The 16,418-nt window shown below is 61.6% G+C and overlaps 1 protein-coding gene across 1 annotated transcript in view; it reads left to right on the top strand.

The window, feature by feature from the left end:
* The first annotated feature begins 426 nt into the window (after positions 1 to 426).
* PTCH2 (patched 2) overlaps positions 427 to 16,418 on the top strand; it is a 21,307-nt gene continuing 5,315 nt past the window's right edge. Inside the window, exons 1-15 of the mRNA XM_066191952.1 lie at positions 427 to 495; positions 759 to 951; positions 10,687 to 10,876; positions 10,995 to 11,064; positions 11,308 to 11,399; positions 13,372 to 13,567; positions 13,661 to 13,782; positions 14,058 to 14,205; positions 14,436 to 14,567; positions 14,648 to 14,803; positions 14,918 to 15,010; positions 15,097 to 15,222; positions 15,302 to 15,420; positions 15,532 to 15,937; positions 16,022 to 16,334. Coding sequence (XP_066048049.1) covers positions 427 to 495; positions 759 to 951; positions 10,687 to 10,876; positions 10,995 to 11,064; positions 11,308 to 11,399; positions 13,372 to 13,567; positions 13,661 to 13,782; positions 14,058 to 14,205; positions 14,436 to 14,567; positions 14,648 to 14,803; positions 14,918 to 15,010; positions 15,097 to 15,222; positions 15,302 to 15,420; positions 15,532 to 15,937; positions 16,022 to 16,334 — 2,425 coding nt within the window. The remainder of the gene's footprint in view (positions 496 to 758; positions 952 to 10,686; positions 10,877 to 10,994; positions 11,065 to 11,307; positions 11,400 to 13,371; positions 13,568 to 13,660; positions 13,783 to 14,057; positions 14,206 to 14,435; positions 14,568 to 14,647; positions 14,804 to 14,917; positions 15,011 to 15,096; positions 15,223 to 15,301; positions 15,421 to 15,531; positions 15,938 to 16,021; positions 16,335 to 16,418) is intronic.

The following is a 16,418-nucleotide window of genomic DNA, read 5'->3' as shown; positions in this document are numbered from 1 at the left end:
CGGGGGCTCTCTGTGGAGGCCTGCCGGGGCCGGAGGTGTAGGGCAGCCCCGGGCGCGGTCCGTGCCGGTGCCCCGGTGCCGCCGCCGCCGCGCTCCCCCCCGCGGCGGGGCCGGTGCGGTGCTGTGCGGGGCGGCGCGGGGGGGAGCGCGGTGTGTGGCCGCCGGCGGCGGGCGCGCCGTTGCTTAGCAGCGGCGATGGGCGCTGCCGCGGCGGCGGCGGCCAATGGGAGCGGCGGCGGCGGCGCGGCCCCGGCGCCCCCCGCCCCCGCCTCCCCTTTAGAGGCGCGGCGGGCGGCCGGCGGCGCACACACAGCCCTCCATCCGCACCGGCACCGGCACCGGCACGGCCCCGCCGCGCGCATGGGGGCCGCCGCCGCGCTCGGCCCCACATAACGGGGGGTGCCCAGCCCCGCCAGCCGCCCCGCCATGCCGGCCGAGCCCCCCCGCGCCGCGCCGCCGCCGCTCCGCGCCGCCCGCCGCAAGCCGCTGCCCGAGGTGAGTGAGAGGCGAGCATCGCCCGCTCTCGCGGGGGCCACGGGCCGGGGAGGGGAGTTGAGAGAGCGCGGAGGAGCCCGGGGCGGGCCGGGCGGGTGCGGGAACCCCCCCGCGTTCCCCCGGCTCGGGGAACCTCCGGCACTCGCGGTCCCGCTCCGAGTGCGGCGGCCGCGGGCATCCCGGCCCGCTGCGGGTCCCCTTCCCCGGGCAGGGGCTCTCCCCTCTCCTCTCCCGGGCTGACCCGATCCTCGCCCCCTCCGCAGGGCAGGGCCGTGGGCCAGAGGACCCCGCTGTGGCTGCGGGCCCGCTTTCAGGCGCTGCTCTTCGCCCTGGGTTGCCGGATCCAGCGGCACTGCGGGAAGGTGCTCTTCGTGGGGCTGCTGGTGTTCGGGGCTCTGGCCGTGGGACTACGGGTGGCCTCCATCGAGACCGACATCGAGCACCTCTGGGTGGAAGGTAAGCGCGGCCCTGCGGGCTCGGCCGCCCGTGGGAATAGTCCCGGTCCCGCTCCCGGCTTTGTCCCCCACGCGCGGCGCGGAGTGCGGGGCCGGCCGGGAGGCAGGTGACAGCGCGGGAGCGGGGCGGAAGGAGGAAGATGAGGATGCCGCTGCCGGGCGTCCCGCCACCGGGGCCGCGGAGGACGGAGCCGTGGGTGCGGGGTCCCGTCTGCGCGGCCGCTCGAGCTGCGCCTTGCGCGGGTGCGTGGTGCTGGGTTGAGGAGGGACCCCCACGCGTGTCCCGACGGGGGTCCCCGGGCGAAGGTGCAGACACGTGCGGCAGGGCTGGTGCTCGACACCCCCTTCCAGGTGGGAAAAACCCCCGGGGACGGCCGCAGCCCCGCTTCGGGGCAGAGCCGGAGCCGCCAGTCCCGGCCCGGGACCCCGGCCGGAGGGGAGCGGGGGCGCGGGCAGGGTCAGGCGGGAGCAAATCCCCGTTTCCGAGTGGAAGCGGCTGATCCCCCTCCTTTGTTATTAATAACTCCAGCGTGGATTTTCTCTCCCCGATCCCTGCAGCCCCGCTTCACGGGTCTGGGATTTGCTTTTCCTGCGCCTCCCTTCGGTTTTGGGGGCCCCCGGGGGGGGCAGCACCCCGGATCGCAGCGCGGTCCGTGCCGCCGGGCGCGGCGGGGGGATCCCCCGGGCGGGGGTCCCCGCGGGGTGCTGTGCAGGGGCAGATGTTGCTCAGCGGAGGGGTGTCAGCCATCTTTGTGCGGGAGCGCTGCCTCCTCCCCCACGCCCCGCTCCCTGTGTGGTCCTCAGCTACTCTTGGATTTGGTTCAACAATAGAAGCAACTTTGCTCTCCCACCCCCTTTTTTTTTTTTTTTTTTTTTTTTCCTAATTTAAAAAAAAAAAAAAAGAGCTCTGCGCTCCCTGGCTGCTTGCACACAGATGCACACACGGACCCCTGCCCAGGAATGCCCGGCTCTCCCACCTGCTCCCCACTCCCCAGGGATATTTGTCCCCCTTCCCCAGATCTCGTGTCCATCACCCCCTTCCACTGCAACACGTAGCAGAGAAATCCAGTGATACCTCCCGGTCCAGCCAGTGCCTGAGCTCTGGCTGCTGAAGGAGGGACGTGCTCCCTCCGTGGTTCCCTCACTCTGGGTCGTGGCTCCAGCTCCATTGAATTTTTATTGTGCTTTTGGGGTAGTAAGGAGTCAGCGTTTTGTAGAACTGTGGCCAGGAAAGCGGCTGTGGTTGTTCCTGTTAAGGGGAATGGGACTTGTGGCACATCAGGGTGGAGAGTGGGATGGGGAAGGGGCCAAGCCTGGGGATGGCTGGAAGCGCCCAGAAACCCAGCTTTTCCTGTGCCCCACTGTGCTTCCCTGCTCACACGGGCACAGCCAGGAGCAACTGCGGCTGCTCTTGGGGGATTTCCCCCACACTGCGGTCTGGCTGTAATGTGGGTGCCGGGGGCCTCTCTCAGGAACCTTCTCTTTCTCATGGCTTCCCATCTTCCTCAGTGTCAGGAGCTGGATTTAGCTGGGTTTTTTTCTCTTTCTTTTTGTTTTGTTTTGGTTTTTTTTTGGTTTTTTTGTTTTTTTTTTTTTTACTCCGTGGTGAAACCCTGCCGACCGGGATGTCCTGCCCTTCCTGGCCAGTGGGTGCACTGGGGTCCGTGCACAGCCCCTGCTCTGCATCTGTGGTGCCTGGCTGAGAGCAGTGTGTGATGCCAAGGGTGCTACTCAGAGCCCCTCCTTGTCCTTCCTGGGAGGGCTCTTCCCCCGGGAGTGTGCACTTGGGGCAGACCCCTCCGTGCCTTCCTTCTGGGTGGCACAGCCCCAGCGTCCTCAGGCGTTGGCACAACCTGCGACCACCAATGACGATGTGTCTGAGATGGCTTTAGTCCCGTGGGGTCCCTGGCAAGCAGGCATGGGTCAGGATGTGGGAGGAAGGTTTGTGGTGACACTTTGAGTCTCGTGTGTCAGCTGTGGGGCTGCCTGCCTTCCGCAGAGCCATCTGTAGGTCCTCGCCTCACCACCGGGCTCAGCTTCTGCATTTTCTGGCGAGATCAGAGCATCCCCCGTGTGTACCCGGCCCTGATCACTGCACCCCATCCGGCTGGTGTGGGGATGGGCATTATCAGGGGAGAGGAGGGCCTGGGATGCCCCCCTGGAGAATGGGATACAATTTCTCAGACTCTGTGATTGGATCCAGAGCACTTGAAGTTGCTTTGGGATTTTTCTCAGTCACTACTTTCTCACGTTCCCAGGTGTGTGGCAGGGTTGGAGTGTGTGTCCTCTGCCATGAGCCTGGTATCACTGTGCCAGGCTGAAGCAGCGCAGTTCTTACTCCTTGGCTGGCAAAGTTGGTATCCCATCAGCTTGGTTCCAAGTGTTTGGGATCCCCAGGGTGCTGGGGGCCTGAACTCTGCGTCTGAGAGGAGATGATTGTGGGAGTGAGGTTCATCCCAGCCCTGAGGCAGTGCCGTAAGGTGTCTAAGGGGCAGGGTTTGTGTGCAGGGAACCCCAAGCCCATCATCCTAGCCCAGTGAGTCCCAGCTCAGGCACAGGGTGGTTTAAGGTTCCAGGAAGCCTCTGGTGACTGCACCCAATCACCTGCCTCTGCCTAGCCAGGCTGAGGGATGAGGGTGGTGATGCTCCAACCCACAAACCACCCCACCCAGGTGTGGTCCCAGTGCTGCAGGAGCAGAGTGTGACCCACTGCAGGCTGAGCTTAGCTCTCTAGGAGCAGAGGAGAGAAGGGAGCTGCTTCCCACGGGAGCATGGTGCTGATGTCCCATCCCCCTCCTCCCCAAACAGGGGAATAGGGTGGGCAGCCCTGCTTTGGCCCCGTGACTGGGGTCAGCATTCGGGCCATGCTGATGGTATGTCCTCCTGAGCCTCGGCTGTGACCCCGGCCACTGTGGGAAAGCAGAGGGTCTTCTGTCCCAATTCTGGGAATGTCCTTAGACCAGGGGTCTGGCTGAGGGGTTCTTGTGGTGTTCTGGGGTTATGCTTGACCTGTATCTCTCTTTGGGAGATGGAAGGAGGCTGTGTCACCCCATAAATTGGACTCGACTGTGGAAATGTTCAATTAGGCTCCTCCGAAGCAATTAGCCACTCGGAGGCTTTGAAATCCCGGCTAGCGGCGAGTGTTGAGTTACCTCTAGACACCTGGCAGCTGTTCCTGGCTCTCCCAGGGTGTCTTTAGGGCCAAGGGGCCGGGGAGGCGAGCTCTGGGCAGGCAGAGCCCTGGGTGGTGAATGGGTCTGCCTGATTTATAGCGCCGAGGGCTGGTTCAAAGGAAGGCCGGGTTAATTCCTAACCGGAACAGCCAAGCGCCCCGCACAGCCGTCGCGCTCTCAAAGAGCTGCTGAGTCTCCCTGGAGAAGACCCTGTCCCTTTCCTGGAGGGGTCATGGACACCCCGAATGTGCTGGTGGGATGAAATAGGACGCATCTTACGGGGGTGAGGGGAATTTGCTCCCTTGTTCTCATCTTGGGGCACAAAGTTGAGACACCCCCAGCCCTCTTGGCAGTGGTTTCTGTCCTTCCTTGCCCTCTGCAACAGTTCTTGGCACAGGGCAGCACTTCCTCGGTGCCCAGGACAGGGCTGGGATGCAGCCTGGAGCTTCCCCTGCAGCAGGGCAAGACAGAGAGGAGGCGCCGGCTGACTGTATTTGCAGAGAGAGGGGCACAGGGAACGGGAAAGCCCCAACAGGAAGCCAAGGACGGGATTGAACGCCCTCACCACTGTCTGTGTGGCCCCTCTTCCCAGTCCCGGTCCCCACTGTGCTGGGTGGGTCCCGTGGAGGGGTGTGGGGCAGCAGCAGTGGGGGAGAGTGGGATGCCACAGCTGTTCCTGGGTGGGCACACAGAGAGGTGGGTGGTCTCATTGCTGGGTGGGTGGGTTTGTGGGGTGGGATGTTTGTGCAGGGGCTGAGAAAGGAGTGGGTGACTCTGGGGGGCTGTGTGTGGCTGGTGCTGACAGGTTAGGGGGCTCTAATGGCGGTTTGTCGCCATGTCTGGGGCAGAAAGATACCTGTTGGGATCTGGCCAAAGCTGGCTTCACTCCTATGGGGTGGCTCCTGGACTGCCATGTCCCTGCTCTGTCTCCAGATAGGTGTCCTGGGGAAGAGGGTCCCTATTTCTCTTGAGGTGTGGTGTCACAGGTATTACTCTGCAGGAAGGGAAAGGACAGCCCAGGGTGTCTGGGGAGTGTCTTGCCTGGCCTGGTGGGATTTTTCCTTCAGGACCCTGCTGTCCTCTCTGTTTGCAGGGTCTGGCATCTGTGGGGACACTGTGCCCCCATGCTCGGGGGCTTGGAGGAGTGAGGAGCAGCTGGGATGTTGCTGCCATGAAGGACTGAGGTCCCTGTTATTCCAAAAACTTGCCTGCCTGGCTCTCCCCTCTGCTCCAAAGTCCTCTCTGGCTCTGAAAGAACCTTTCTTCTCGGGAAGGGAGGGGGGAAGGAGGCTCATCCAGTGCCCCCCACCTACCAGAAGATGGGGTCCAGGCAGTTCACCTTTATTTATTTATCTTTGGGAGGTGAGCGCAAAACCTCTTGCTCTTCCTTTTCCCTTCCTTGACAGCTTGGTCAGCTTTTTTGGGCTGGAAAATTTTGCTAATTAACCCAAAGAGACTGGAAGACTTTACAGATGGCTGTGGCTTATCTGCCCCTATCCATTTTCCTTTGCTTTTCAACTTAAATATTTTTTTATTTCCTAGAAAGTGTGGGTTTTTTTGTTGTTGTTTTTTTTAATCTTTTTTTTTTTAACTTGGACATATCTATGGACTTAGGGAAGGGGCTCTTTTTTTTGTGTGTTTTAAATGTTATTTGGCGGCTGGGAGGGGGCAGCGCCAGGGCCCAAGAAGAGGGTTTTATTATCTGCCTCTCCCTCGGGCCTGGAAAAGTGGTCTGAGTTCAAAAAATTCATTTCTTGCCTGAATGAAGCCAGCAATGTGGAAAAATTTCACCATTCAGAGGGGGATGAATGTATGTTTCAACCACACATTAAGTGACATTAGCAAGCAGTGGAGTGCCTAATGTGGCCATTTTTCACAGCAGCCAACAGAGGGGGTGATTAGCATAATTAGTACAGGCAGCCCTATACATATGGAAATGGCAAATGCCTAAATGCCAACACCAGTGGAAATTTATGTCAATGCTGACAGGAGTCTTAGCGGTGAATAGTTCCCAACTGAATCCCCTCTCTCCCCCCCCCTCCTTTTTTTTTCCCCCTCTCTCTCTTTTTCGGGGGTCGCGCTGTCCCCTCGGCGCTGGCCGGGGCGGTGCGAGCTCCCGGCTTCCCCCCTCCCTGTGCTGGGAACCGCCGCCCCCCGATTTGGGGTAATAAAGACATTAATTTAGCTTTGCCGTTAAACAAAAGAGTTCGGCCGGGGCCGGCGGCTGGGGAGCTGGCCCCAAACGGGCCCTTTCAGCCCCTCCGCCGCTGGCTTTTTGAAGGCATCCCCGTCTTCTGCCGCCCCTCTTGACTTAGTTGGGAGCCCCTTCACTGTGGCTGGGTTTAGTTGGAGGTGCTGGGGCAGCGCCGAGCCCTCGTCCGTCCCTTCGTGCTGCTGGGGGCACCCATCTGCCACGCAGCTGCCCCCCTTCCCGGGACCAGCCGCGGGGTGAATGGGGCCGGGAGGACGTGTTTTGACAGGATGGGGCCGCCGGGCTTTTGGCGAGGCTGGCGGTAGCGGCCGGGACAGGTAAAAATGGCTCTTTCAGTGTGCCCTGGGCGAGACTTCCTCCGGAGCAGCATGGGTCCTTTCACTGCCTCCCTAATCCAGCTAATCCGCCCCACAACACTTTGAAGGTGGCCTCCGGCTTGCACGCCGCTCAGCACGGGGAAGCTGCAGCCGAGGGATGCTTGGGGCGGTGCCTCGGGACCCTCTCCCACCGGGATGCGGGATAGCGCTTGAGTTGCAGGATGGTTCTGGCATCCCTCTGAAGCCCCCGGGGCTCTAATCACCCAGGGCAGGCATCTCTGCCAGCGGGATGCACTCGGTCTGTGTTTGCCCCCGTGGGTGCCTCTTGTAGCAGGGGGGTGCTGCAAAGGGGGTTCCCCATGGGGATGGCTTTTCCCAGGGGATCTCAGCCTGACCTTGTCCCACTCCCAGCTGTGCCTTTGTGGTGGTTTCCAACCCTAGCATTGGGATGTTTTGTTGTAGAAAGGGGGCTGCTCATCAAGTCCTTTGCTAGTGGGCCCAGCTGGAGCTGGGGTCAGGGCTGCAGCATCCCCTGTGCACCAGCCGGATCTGGGACTCAACAACATTTGTGGCCCCAATACAGCAAGCAGGACAAGGCCTGATTTTGGGGGGCAAGTGAGAATGTGTACCCTTGGAGTGCTCCCTCCCTGCCATCCTGTCCCACCCAAGTCACCCAAGCGGCGACAACACCAGCAGTGCCTGGGTACCGTCTGCACTGTGGCAGGCAAGGCTGTTGACCACGGCCGGTAGCCACCCTGACGGGACAGATCAATCTTTGCAGCACGTGTTTCCTGGGGAGATACCGGTACCTCTCTGTGGTCCCCAGCACCTCCCACATCCCTCCCTCGCCCTCAGCCTTGCCAGGCAGGGAGTGCTCAGTGTGGGGCTGGCAGCCTGCCCCGACCCACTGCCCTCCCCGTGCCACCCAGACACGCTGCCCTGGCACACTCACTGCTGCCCCCCACCCTTGGGTGCTTGGGGCACCACCGGGTTTGTTCACCTCCTGCCCTGGGAGAGCCTGGTGGGAGGTCTCCTTGCTGTCATAGCCGGCGGGGTGGCTGCAAGGGGGCCAGCCCCAGGCCGAGGGGCTTTGCAACTGCACTGTGGGCAGCAGGACCTGGCACGGGCTCAGCTGCCCCCAAACTCTCTGAGATGAGCTTGGAAGTTCTGGCTAGCCCTGGGGAGATGTGGAGTGAGCTGGGATCAGACCCCTTCCAGGGCAGGAGGACAACACAAGGGCTGAGGCTCTGTCTTGGCTGGAGCAGCTGAGGGCACAAGTTGGTCCCACTGTGTGAAGGTGAACTGGCTGCAGTGCCGCGGCTGTTGGGGTGCCAGGAGGGTTTGGGGAGCAGTGGCAGGGGAATGGCTCAGGCAGGGTGGCCGGGAAGGGGGCAGGGAGGCTCCAGCCCTGCTCTATAATTTTGTGGCGGATGCTGTAATTACGGGGAGGGTTCCCCCGGCATGGCCCGTGGATGGGAGGCAGCCGCACACGCAGCTACCCTCAGTGCCATGGACCCTGTACCATCCTTGGCATCCACTCTCCCTGCTTGGGCACAGCAGGAGCCTGCTCTGCACCCCAGGTGTTTGGAGTGCAAGTGGGCGTAGGGTCCCAATCCACCATCCAGCCCGAAGTGCTCTGAGCCTGCAGCCCACAACTCACCCCCCCCCCAGCGCGAAACCCCCGGGCAGTGGTACCAAGGAGCAATGCTCAATCCCAGCGGGGATGCTCCCGCCTTGGGGGACTGTCCTGCCCCCAAGCCATGCTGTGGGGTTTTGGAGGGAGCTGGGGGTCCAGGGCAGTGAAGCCAAACCCTGCCAGGGAGCAGAGCAGGCTGTTAGTAAGCAGGACCGGACGCCTGATTGGAACCAGAGAGCCCTTTGCATGAAAAAGCCAAGGGCTCCCTTTGTTAATTGGAATTAAAAAAAAACCCAAAAAACAAAAAACAACCCCAACACAACAACAACAACAAACAACAAAAAGGAAGAATTTACATACAGTTCCTCATTAACGTGCTCATTGTTGGTATCGGGGTGCCCCCCCAGCCTCCTCCCCGGCCGGGGGGCTGCGTGCGGCGTGGGGCGTCTCGCCGCGCTCCCGGGCTGGCCGGCCGGCGGGCGCGCGCCCGTTTGAAGTGTCCTTGGCAGCCCTGTGTGCGCTGCCTTGTCTTTTCATGTTGCTCTTTGGTTAATTAGGGTGTTGGAATTTGAGGCTTCCTCACGGCCTTTGAAGCTTGCTGACGGCTCGCAGTGCCCTGTTCCAAATTAACACTAATTACAAGGGACGGCTTTTTATTTTCTCTCTCTTTTTTTTTTTTTTTTCTCTCTCCTTAATTTTTCGGGGGGCTCGCCCCCACCCCGTGCTTGCAGATGTGTGGCTCCTCCCGCAGCCGTGCTGGGCGGAGATGCCGGCAGGGCAGGGCGTAGCAGGATGCATCCCCCGGGAACAGCAGCGCTGTCGGGCACCCCCTCATCGCTGTGTCCCACCTCCCGCCCGGGTTCGGCGTGGGTGGCATGGCTGAGATCAGAGCAGCTTGGCGCACCTCCTGCCCGACCTCCCAGCCTGCTGGGAACGGGATGGGCGTCCCTCTTCCCCACCCCCGACACCCACCCTCCCTGCGTCCTCGTCCCCTCGCCCTGGGTGCTGCTATCCCCTCTGACACACACACAAAAGCCGCGGCCATGTCCCCCCCTCCCTGTCCCTGGCACAACCTCTATCACAACTGGCATCTGATGGACACCAGCTGCTCCCTGGCCCAGCCAGGAACAATAAAGATGCTTTGCCCTCCCTGTTCCCAAAAAGCAGGGAAAAAAAAAACCCCAACAAAACACCAACCCATATAATAAGTCATTAAAAGGGAAGATTCTGCTCCTTATTTGTGGTCTCGCTTCGGCCTCCTCGGTGCTGGCGGAGGGCCAGGCCCGCCGGGGCCCCCGCCTCTTGCTGAGGGAGCGTCCTGCTGCAGATGAATCGTGACCTCCCTCCCCGCTTTCCTAGGACTGGGCATGAGCTGGCCTCACCCCTGCCAGCAGCACTGCCTTGGGAAGCATCCCACGCTGGGCATCCTGGGGTACCCCAGTGGGTGGCACTTGGATGGGGGCTACACCGCAGATGTGCCAGGGCAGCATCCCTCCCACCCTGGGCGGGGGGCTGGGAGCAGAGCAGCCAAGAGGTGCACTTGGGAGGGGTCTCAGGATCCACTTCCCACCCTCCCCCTCTTCGGGCTGTGTTGTCTCCTCTTTGCTATGCCAGGAGGGATGGGAGCCCCACATTCAAAGGGAATGGGGACAACTGTCCCTGGGATGGTGCTCAGCCACGCAAAAGACCATGCAGGGTTTGGTCCCAGCCCCAGCCACGTTGGCTGGGAGGGGATTCCTCTTCCATGCCGAGGCAGCCGCAAATGAAGTCGGTGGCTTCAGCCGGAAACCTTGGCCCTGCTGTGCTCGGAGCTCTCCTGCTGCCAAAGGGGGACAGATCCCAGAGCCTTGGCAGGGAAGAGTGATGTCCCTAGCACCACCTCCCTCTCCTGGAGCAGCCTATACCTGCAGGGACTTCGGGGTGCCTGCCTCTCCCTACACTTGTTCCCTGCCTGCCTTGGGGTGCCCCCAGTTTCACTTCCTGTTTTCTGGGCTGGTTTTGGACATCTGCTGCACCCGCCACAGTGCACGGGTGGAAGTGGACAGGTTGGGTCCACTCTTCTTCACCAGCCATTTGTCTGTGGGGTTTTTTTCTGGGGAAAGCAAAGCCAACAAGCTGCTTTGGGGCTGGGTACAGTGTTGGTGGGAAGGTGGATGCCTGGTCCAGTGTGTCCAGAGGTGGTCCTTGTTTGGATCCCTTGGGTAGGAGCACCCAGAGGATGCAGCAACTGGGGAACCACACACCAAGAAGCCCCTGTGAGAGGAGCACCATCTGATGCTGTGTGGCCTTGATTCTGTCCATCCCATTCCCTGGGCATCCTGATGGGCAGGGCAAATTGATGGGATGGAGGTTCTGCCTGCCCTGGCACTGACAGGGCACATCATGGTCCCCTCCACAGCGGGCAGCCGGGTGAGCCAAGAGCTGCGCTACACCAAGGAGAAGTTGGGCGAGGAGTCCGTCTACACCTCCCAGATGTTGATCCAGACCCCGAAGAAGGATGGTGATAACATCCTGACGCAGGAGGCCCTGCAGCTCCACCTCGAGGCGGCCTTGGCCGCCAGCAAGGTTCAAGTCTCACTGTACGGAAAGTGAGTCCGGCTCCAGATGGGGGACGGGGACCCCCGCCGTGCCCTGCACATCCCTCCACCCCTTGCCATGTCCCCTGTGGGATATGCCCGTTCTCAGTTCCTCCTCCTGCCTTTCCAGATCGTGGGATTTGAACAAGATCTGCTACAAGTCGGGTGTCCCCATCATTGAGAACGGCATGATCGAGAGGGTAAGGCCTGGCCGTGGATGGCCCTCCAGAGCCCCCCAGGGGGTGGCTGTTGACCCACGGGATCAGTCCATCAAAGAGTGGCAGTGGATGGGCTGTGGTGGGGACAGGGCTTGTCAGCCCCAGGTGCTGTGAAGGCACTGCTGGCTGGATACGGGAAGGTGCGGGTTTGGGAAGCCCTGCAAGGTGGGGAAAGGCTGGGGGGTCTGATCCATCCCTGCTGACCCCTCGCATCTCCTCCTACAGATGATAGAGAAGCTGTTCCCTTGTGTGATCCTGACACCGCTGGACTGCTTCTGGGAAGGCTCCAAGCTGCAAGGAGGCTCGGCCTATCTCCCGTGAGTGTGTGTGGGGAACTCTCCTGGGCCGTGGGGGGCTATGGGTGGGAGCAGGAGCTGGGAACGCTGCCGAGGGGCTGTGCTTGACCTCACTTCGCAGCTTGGCTCTGCCTGCTCCAAGGTGCCTCTGTGCTGCTGCAGCTTGTCCTGCTAAGCCCTAGGTTGATCTCACCCCCATTGCTGTCCCACAGGGCTAACACCCTCGGGACAGGTCCCTGTCCTCCCCTGCCTGGCCGCGGTGACACAGGTAGCGCTGCACCGCTGCAGAGGGGCTGCGGCCCACAGGCAGGAACTGCCCATCCCATGCCATCTCATCCCTGCCATGCCGTGCTCTCCCACCAGCCAGGGATGGGAACGGGGGGATCGTGGCTGTGCCGTAGGCAGGTCCCTGAGGCTGCTACCCCTGCCCCTGGTGGCGCTTCATGGGTGTCACCATTGTGAGGGGCCACCCACATTCCTGAGCTGCGCCCAGGGGTGCGGTGGGCTGAGTCCCTGGGCTGGGTGGCGAGTGACTCACAGCACGGTGGTGGGGCTGGGGACCCCGAGCTGGGCTGGGGGAGCCTCCCCCACATTCCTTCTGTTTACGTGTGTGTTTGTCCGGGAGAGCTGGGGCGGCTTGTGCATTGTCAGCAAACGCAGCCCCGTGCTTTCTCATGCTAATGCTGCTCTGAAAGCTGCCCCTTGCCAAATAGATGAAATAGTGGCCTTATTCAGGCTGCTGCGGACGGGAGGAGGGGGAAGGGGCCGTAGCATCCCCAGCCAGGACTAGGGGGCTGGTTTTGCTCCCCCCAAGACCTCAGGTTCTCCTCATCTCAGGCTGGGGAACTGCCGAGAGAGCAGGAGCAAGTGGGGCTGGGGTGGCTGTGCCAAATGGGATGCTCGGTGGCACTGCCAGCCAGGTTGGGCAGCGTTCTGGGACTGAGGTATGTGGCAGGCAGTGTGGCACCGGAGCAGCGATGGGACTCATCTCTCCTCGCAGCAGAGTGAACGGGTGCACGGGCGGGCACCCCGGCTGAGTGCCGGCCAGCCCATGGGGACTCGTCCCCCTTTTTAACGCCGAGGGGTGAGCGGGGCGGGAGCTGGGAGAACAAAGAGCAGCAATCTATGGAAAGACAAAAGGATTTGCCCTGGCTCAGTGAAGCAAGCGAAAGCAGATAAAAGGGGCTCTCTTTGGAAGCAGCAGCAGCTCCGGTTGGTATGTGGGAATCTCGAGCGGCCGGCTCTGGCCCAGCCAGCCTTCATGAATTATTAGGCTGTGTTTCTCCCCAGAGCTCACACTTGCTCGGGGCTTTTTCTTCCCCTCTTTGGAGCGCTGGGCTGGGTTATTGGCTTTTTTGTGTGTCCTTTCTGTCTTAAAAAAGAAGCTGAGTGAGGTTGGAAGCTGGCCCCCAGCTCCCCAGGCTGGGGCGGAGGGAGCATAGCATCTGCAGGCAGTGGGAAAAACCCTTTTCCTGGGTACCCAAGTCCCGTGCAGTCCCGCTGCACCTCCAAGAACCTACTCCACGCCCGACTCCCAGTATTGTGCTGAGCTCCCAGGACCTCTGCTGAGCCCCAAACTCTCCAGCTTGGGGGAAAACGGCAGGAAGGGCTGTAAGGGATGCTGGGAGCTATTGCCTGCCTGCTCCCCTCTATCAAGATGTTAGCCCACGGGCAGTAATCGGCCTGACTGCTCACACAAAGTGGGGCCAGGCAGCAGGGCCGGCTCCCCCCGCTTTGTCCCAGACTAACAGGATCAGGCACGCTACTTGACTCGGGGCATGGCCCGCTGTGGCGCACAGGGCACGGGGGATTCCGCGGGCGGCCTCGGGAGGGGGTAAGGGCTGTACTGGGGACTGACGCTGCTCGTCTGCATCCTTGCATCCTGCCTTTGAGGGCATCTGCAGCGCCCCTGGGATTGGGTTGGCATTGATGGTGGTGGTACTGCATGTGGATTTTGGCATCCCCCATGATCCCAGTGCTACTCTCTGCTCAGGGGCCGCCCGGACATCCAGTGGAGCAACCTGGACCCTCTGCAGCTGATGGAAGAGCTGGGGCAGTTCACATCCCTGGAAGGCTTCAAAGAGCTGCTAGACAAGGCGGAGGTGGGGCAGGCTTACATGGAGCGGCCTTGCCTGGACCCCCGGGACCCCCAGTGTCCCCCCAGTGCCCCCAACAAACAGAGCCAGCAGGTGGGTCACAGTCCATGAGGACCAAGATTGGGTGTGGGGGCATAGTGCTCTTCTGGCGGCCCCACAATCCTTACACTTCCCCTCCACCCACAGAGCCCTGACATCCCAGCTGAACTCTCGGGAGGCTGCCACGGCTTCTCCAGGAAGTTCATGCGCTGGCAGCAGGAGCTGATTTTAGGTGGCACGACCAAAGACTCCCAGGGCAAGCTGCTACGGTAAGAGCTACTGTGGTGTGGGCATCCCCAGGCACAGGGCAGGATACCTGCCCCGGCTGCAGGAGGGGCTGTGGGGCTGTTCCGGAGACTGGCGAGTGTGTGGGTCCAGTGAGCACGGCAGTGCTTTGGGGCAAGGCAGGCTGAGGAGGCAGGATTCCTGGGTCCACTCCTGGGTGTCTGTGGTGGAGATGAATGCCGTGGGGTGGGGGATGGACCCATGCCTGCATCCTGGGGCGCTGCAGCCGGTCCCAACGAGGTGCGTGCCTATCCCCCAGCGCCGAGGCCCTGCAGACCATGTTCCTCCTCATGAGCCCCCGGCAGCTCTATGAGCACTTCAAGGATGACTACGAGATCCATGATATCAGCTGGAGCGAGGAGAAGGCTGGAGCCATCCTGGAGGCTTGGCAGAGGAAATTCGTGGAGGTGAGCACTGGGGACAGCTCCCACATGGTGCTGGGCAGGGGTGAGCCTGTGTATGACATCCCTCTGTGCGCAGGTTTTCATGTGTCCACGGGTCCTGGTACTACTCTCTTTTGGTCCAGTGGGTCCCTAGGGACTGTCAGTGGTGACGCTGACACCCTGAATAGCTCTGGGGTGGGTGTACTGTAGAGCAGGGGGGTCCTGACTCCTCTAATGGGATGCACCTCTGGCAGCTGGCACAGGACTCCATCCCTCCCAACGCCACACAGAGTGTCCATGCTTTCTCCACGACCACGCTCAACGACATCATGAAGTCCTTCTCTGACGTCAGTGTCATCCGGGTGGCTGGGGGCTACCTCCTCATGGTATGTGTGCCCCTTCTCTCTGTCCTCTGCCATCCCTCCGTCTCCCCCCTGGTCCCTGCTAACCCACTGTGCTCTTCCAGCTGGCCTACGCCTGTGTCACCATGCTGAGGTGGGATTGCTCCAAATCCCAAGGGGCTGTGGGCCTGGCTGGGGTCCTGCTTGTGGCTCTCTCCGTCGCCTCTGGCCTGGGGCTTTGCTCACTGCTGGGCATCTCCTTCAATGCAGCCACCACCCAGGTACGTGCTGGGGGAGGACCTGGGTAATATGAGGTGGGCAAGGCCCTAAGGGCTCAGGAGTCCCCTCTCAAGTGGTGGCCAGTCCCTCTGCTGATGCCAACTCTTCTGTGGCAGGTCCTGCCCTTTCTGGCCCTCGGCATTGGAGTAGATGACATGTTCCTCTTGGCTCACGCCTTCACCGAGACGAGCCAGCACATCCCCTTCAAGGTGAGCACTGAGCACTGCCCAGGGACTTCTTGGCCTCCTCCTGCCTCCTCATGGTCCCTCTCATCACCCCTTCTCTGTCCCTGCAGGAGCGGACAGGTGAGTGTCTGAAGCGCACGGGGACCAGCGTGGCTCTCACCTCTGTCAGCAACATGATCGCCTTCTTCATGGCAGCCCTGGTGCCCATCCCTGCCCTGCGTGCCTTCTCCCTCCAGGTAGGGCTACGGCCCCTTTTCAGGGGATGGGAAGGGATGGCCGGACCCTGCTCTGACGTGTATCCCTCAATATCTGCAGGCTGCAGTGGTGGTTGTGTTCAACTTTGCCATGGTGCTCTTTGTTTTCCCTGCTGTCCTGAGCCTGGACCTGCACCGCCGGGAGAAGCGCCGGCTCGACATCCTCTGCTGCTTCTACAGGTACCGGCATTGGGCTGGCTGGGATGGGTCTGACCCCACAGCTCCCTAAAGAAGATGGGGTGACTAAATATCTCATCCTTCTCTCTCTCCTCATTCATCCTCTCCACACAGCCCTTGCTCCTCACGGGTCATCCAGATCCAGCCCCAAGAGCTTGCTGATGCCAACGACAACCATGCCTGCCACCCATCTCCTTATGGGCACCCTGGCGTGGCCACCAGCACCCAGATCACCACCACTGTGCAAGCCTTCACCCGGTGTGACCCCTCAGGCCACCACATTGTCACCGTCCTGCCACCCACCTCCCAGGTGTGCACCTCACCTGCCGTCGTCCTGCCCCACACTGACCCCTTGGGCTCGCAGGTCTTCGCGCCATCCAGCTCCACCCGGGATCTGCTGTCCCAGCTGGATGAGGCCAAGGGCAGGCGGGAGTGTGTCCCCCTGCCCTTCTGCCGCTGGAGCCTCGCTGATTTCGCCCGGGAGAAGTACGCCCCGCTCCTTCTGCGCACCCGGACCAAGGTGAGGTGGGGGCAGCCCTGGTGGTGCCACTCGAGGTGGGTGGGTGGCACAGGACTCTTCCTGACTCCCCCGTTGTCCCCACAGGTGGTGGTGGTGGTGCTGTTCCTGGCACTGCTGGGGCTGAGCCTCTATGGCACCACCATGGTACATGATGGCCTCTACCTGACGGACATCGTGCCACGGGACACCAAGGCACACGCCTTCATCTCGGCCCAGTTCAAGTACTTCTCCTTCTACAACATGTTCATTGTCACTAAGGGTGGCTTCCACTACCCGGGTGCCCAGGCTGCCCTGCTGAGCCTGCACCAGGCCTTCAGCACCGTCAAGTATGTCGTGCGGGAGGGCAACCGTGACCTGCCTAAAATGTGGCTCCATTACTTCCAGGACTGGCTGCGAGGTGAGGGACACGCCTTTTCTCCATGACCTCCCCTGTCTGACAGTCCTCTCCCCAGGCTGCATGCTCACCACTGGCGTGGGAATG

This window comes from Chamaea fasciata, unplaced genomic scaffold (genome assembly GCF_029207755.1).
Source record: "Chamaea fasciata isolate MVZ Bird 193981 ecotype frontalis unplaced genomic scaffold, bChaFas1.0.hap1 SCAF_10, whole genome shotgun sequence".
NCBI lineage: Eukaryota > Metazoa > Chordata > Aves > Passeriformes > Sylviidae > Chamaea > Chamaea fasciata.
This window is presented reverse-complemented; position numbering and strand designations above follow the sequence as displayed.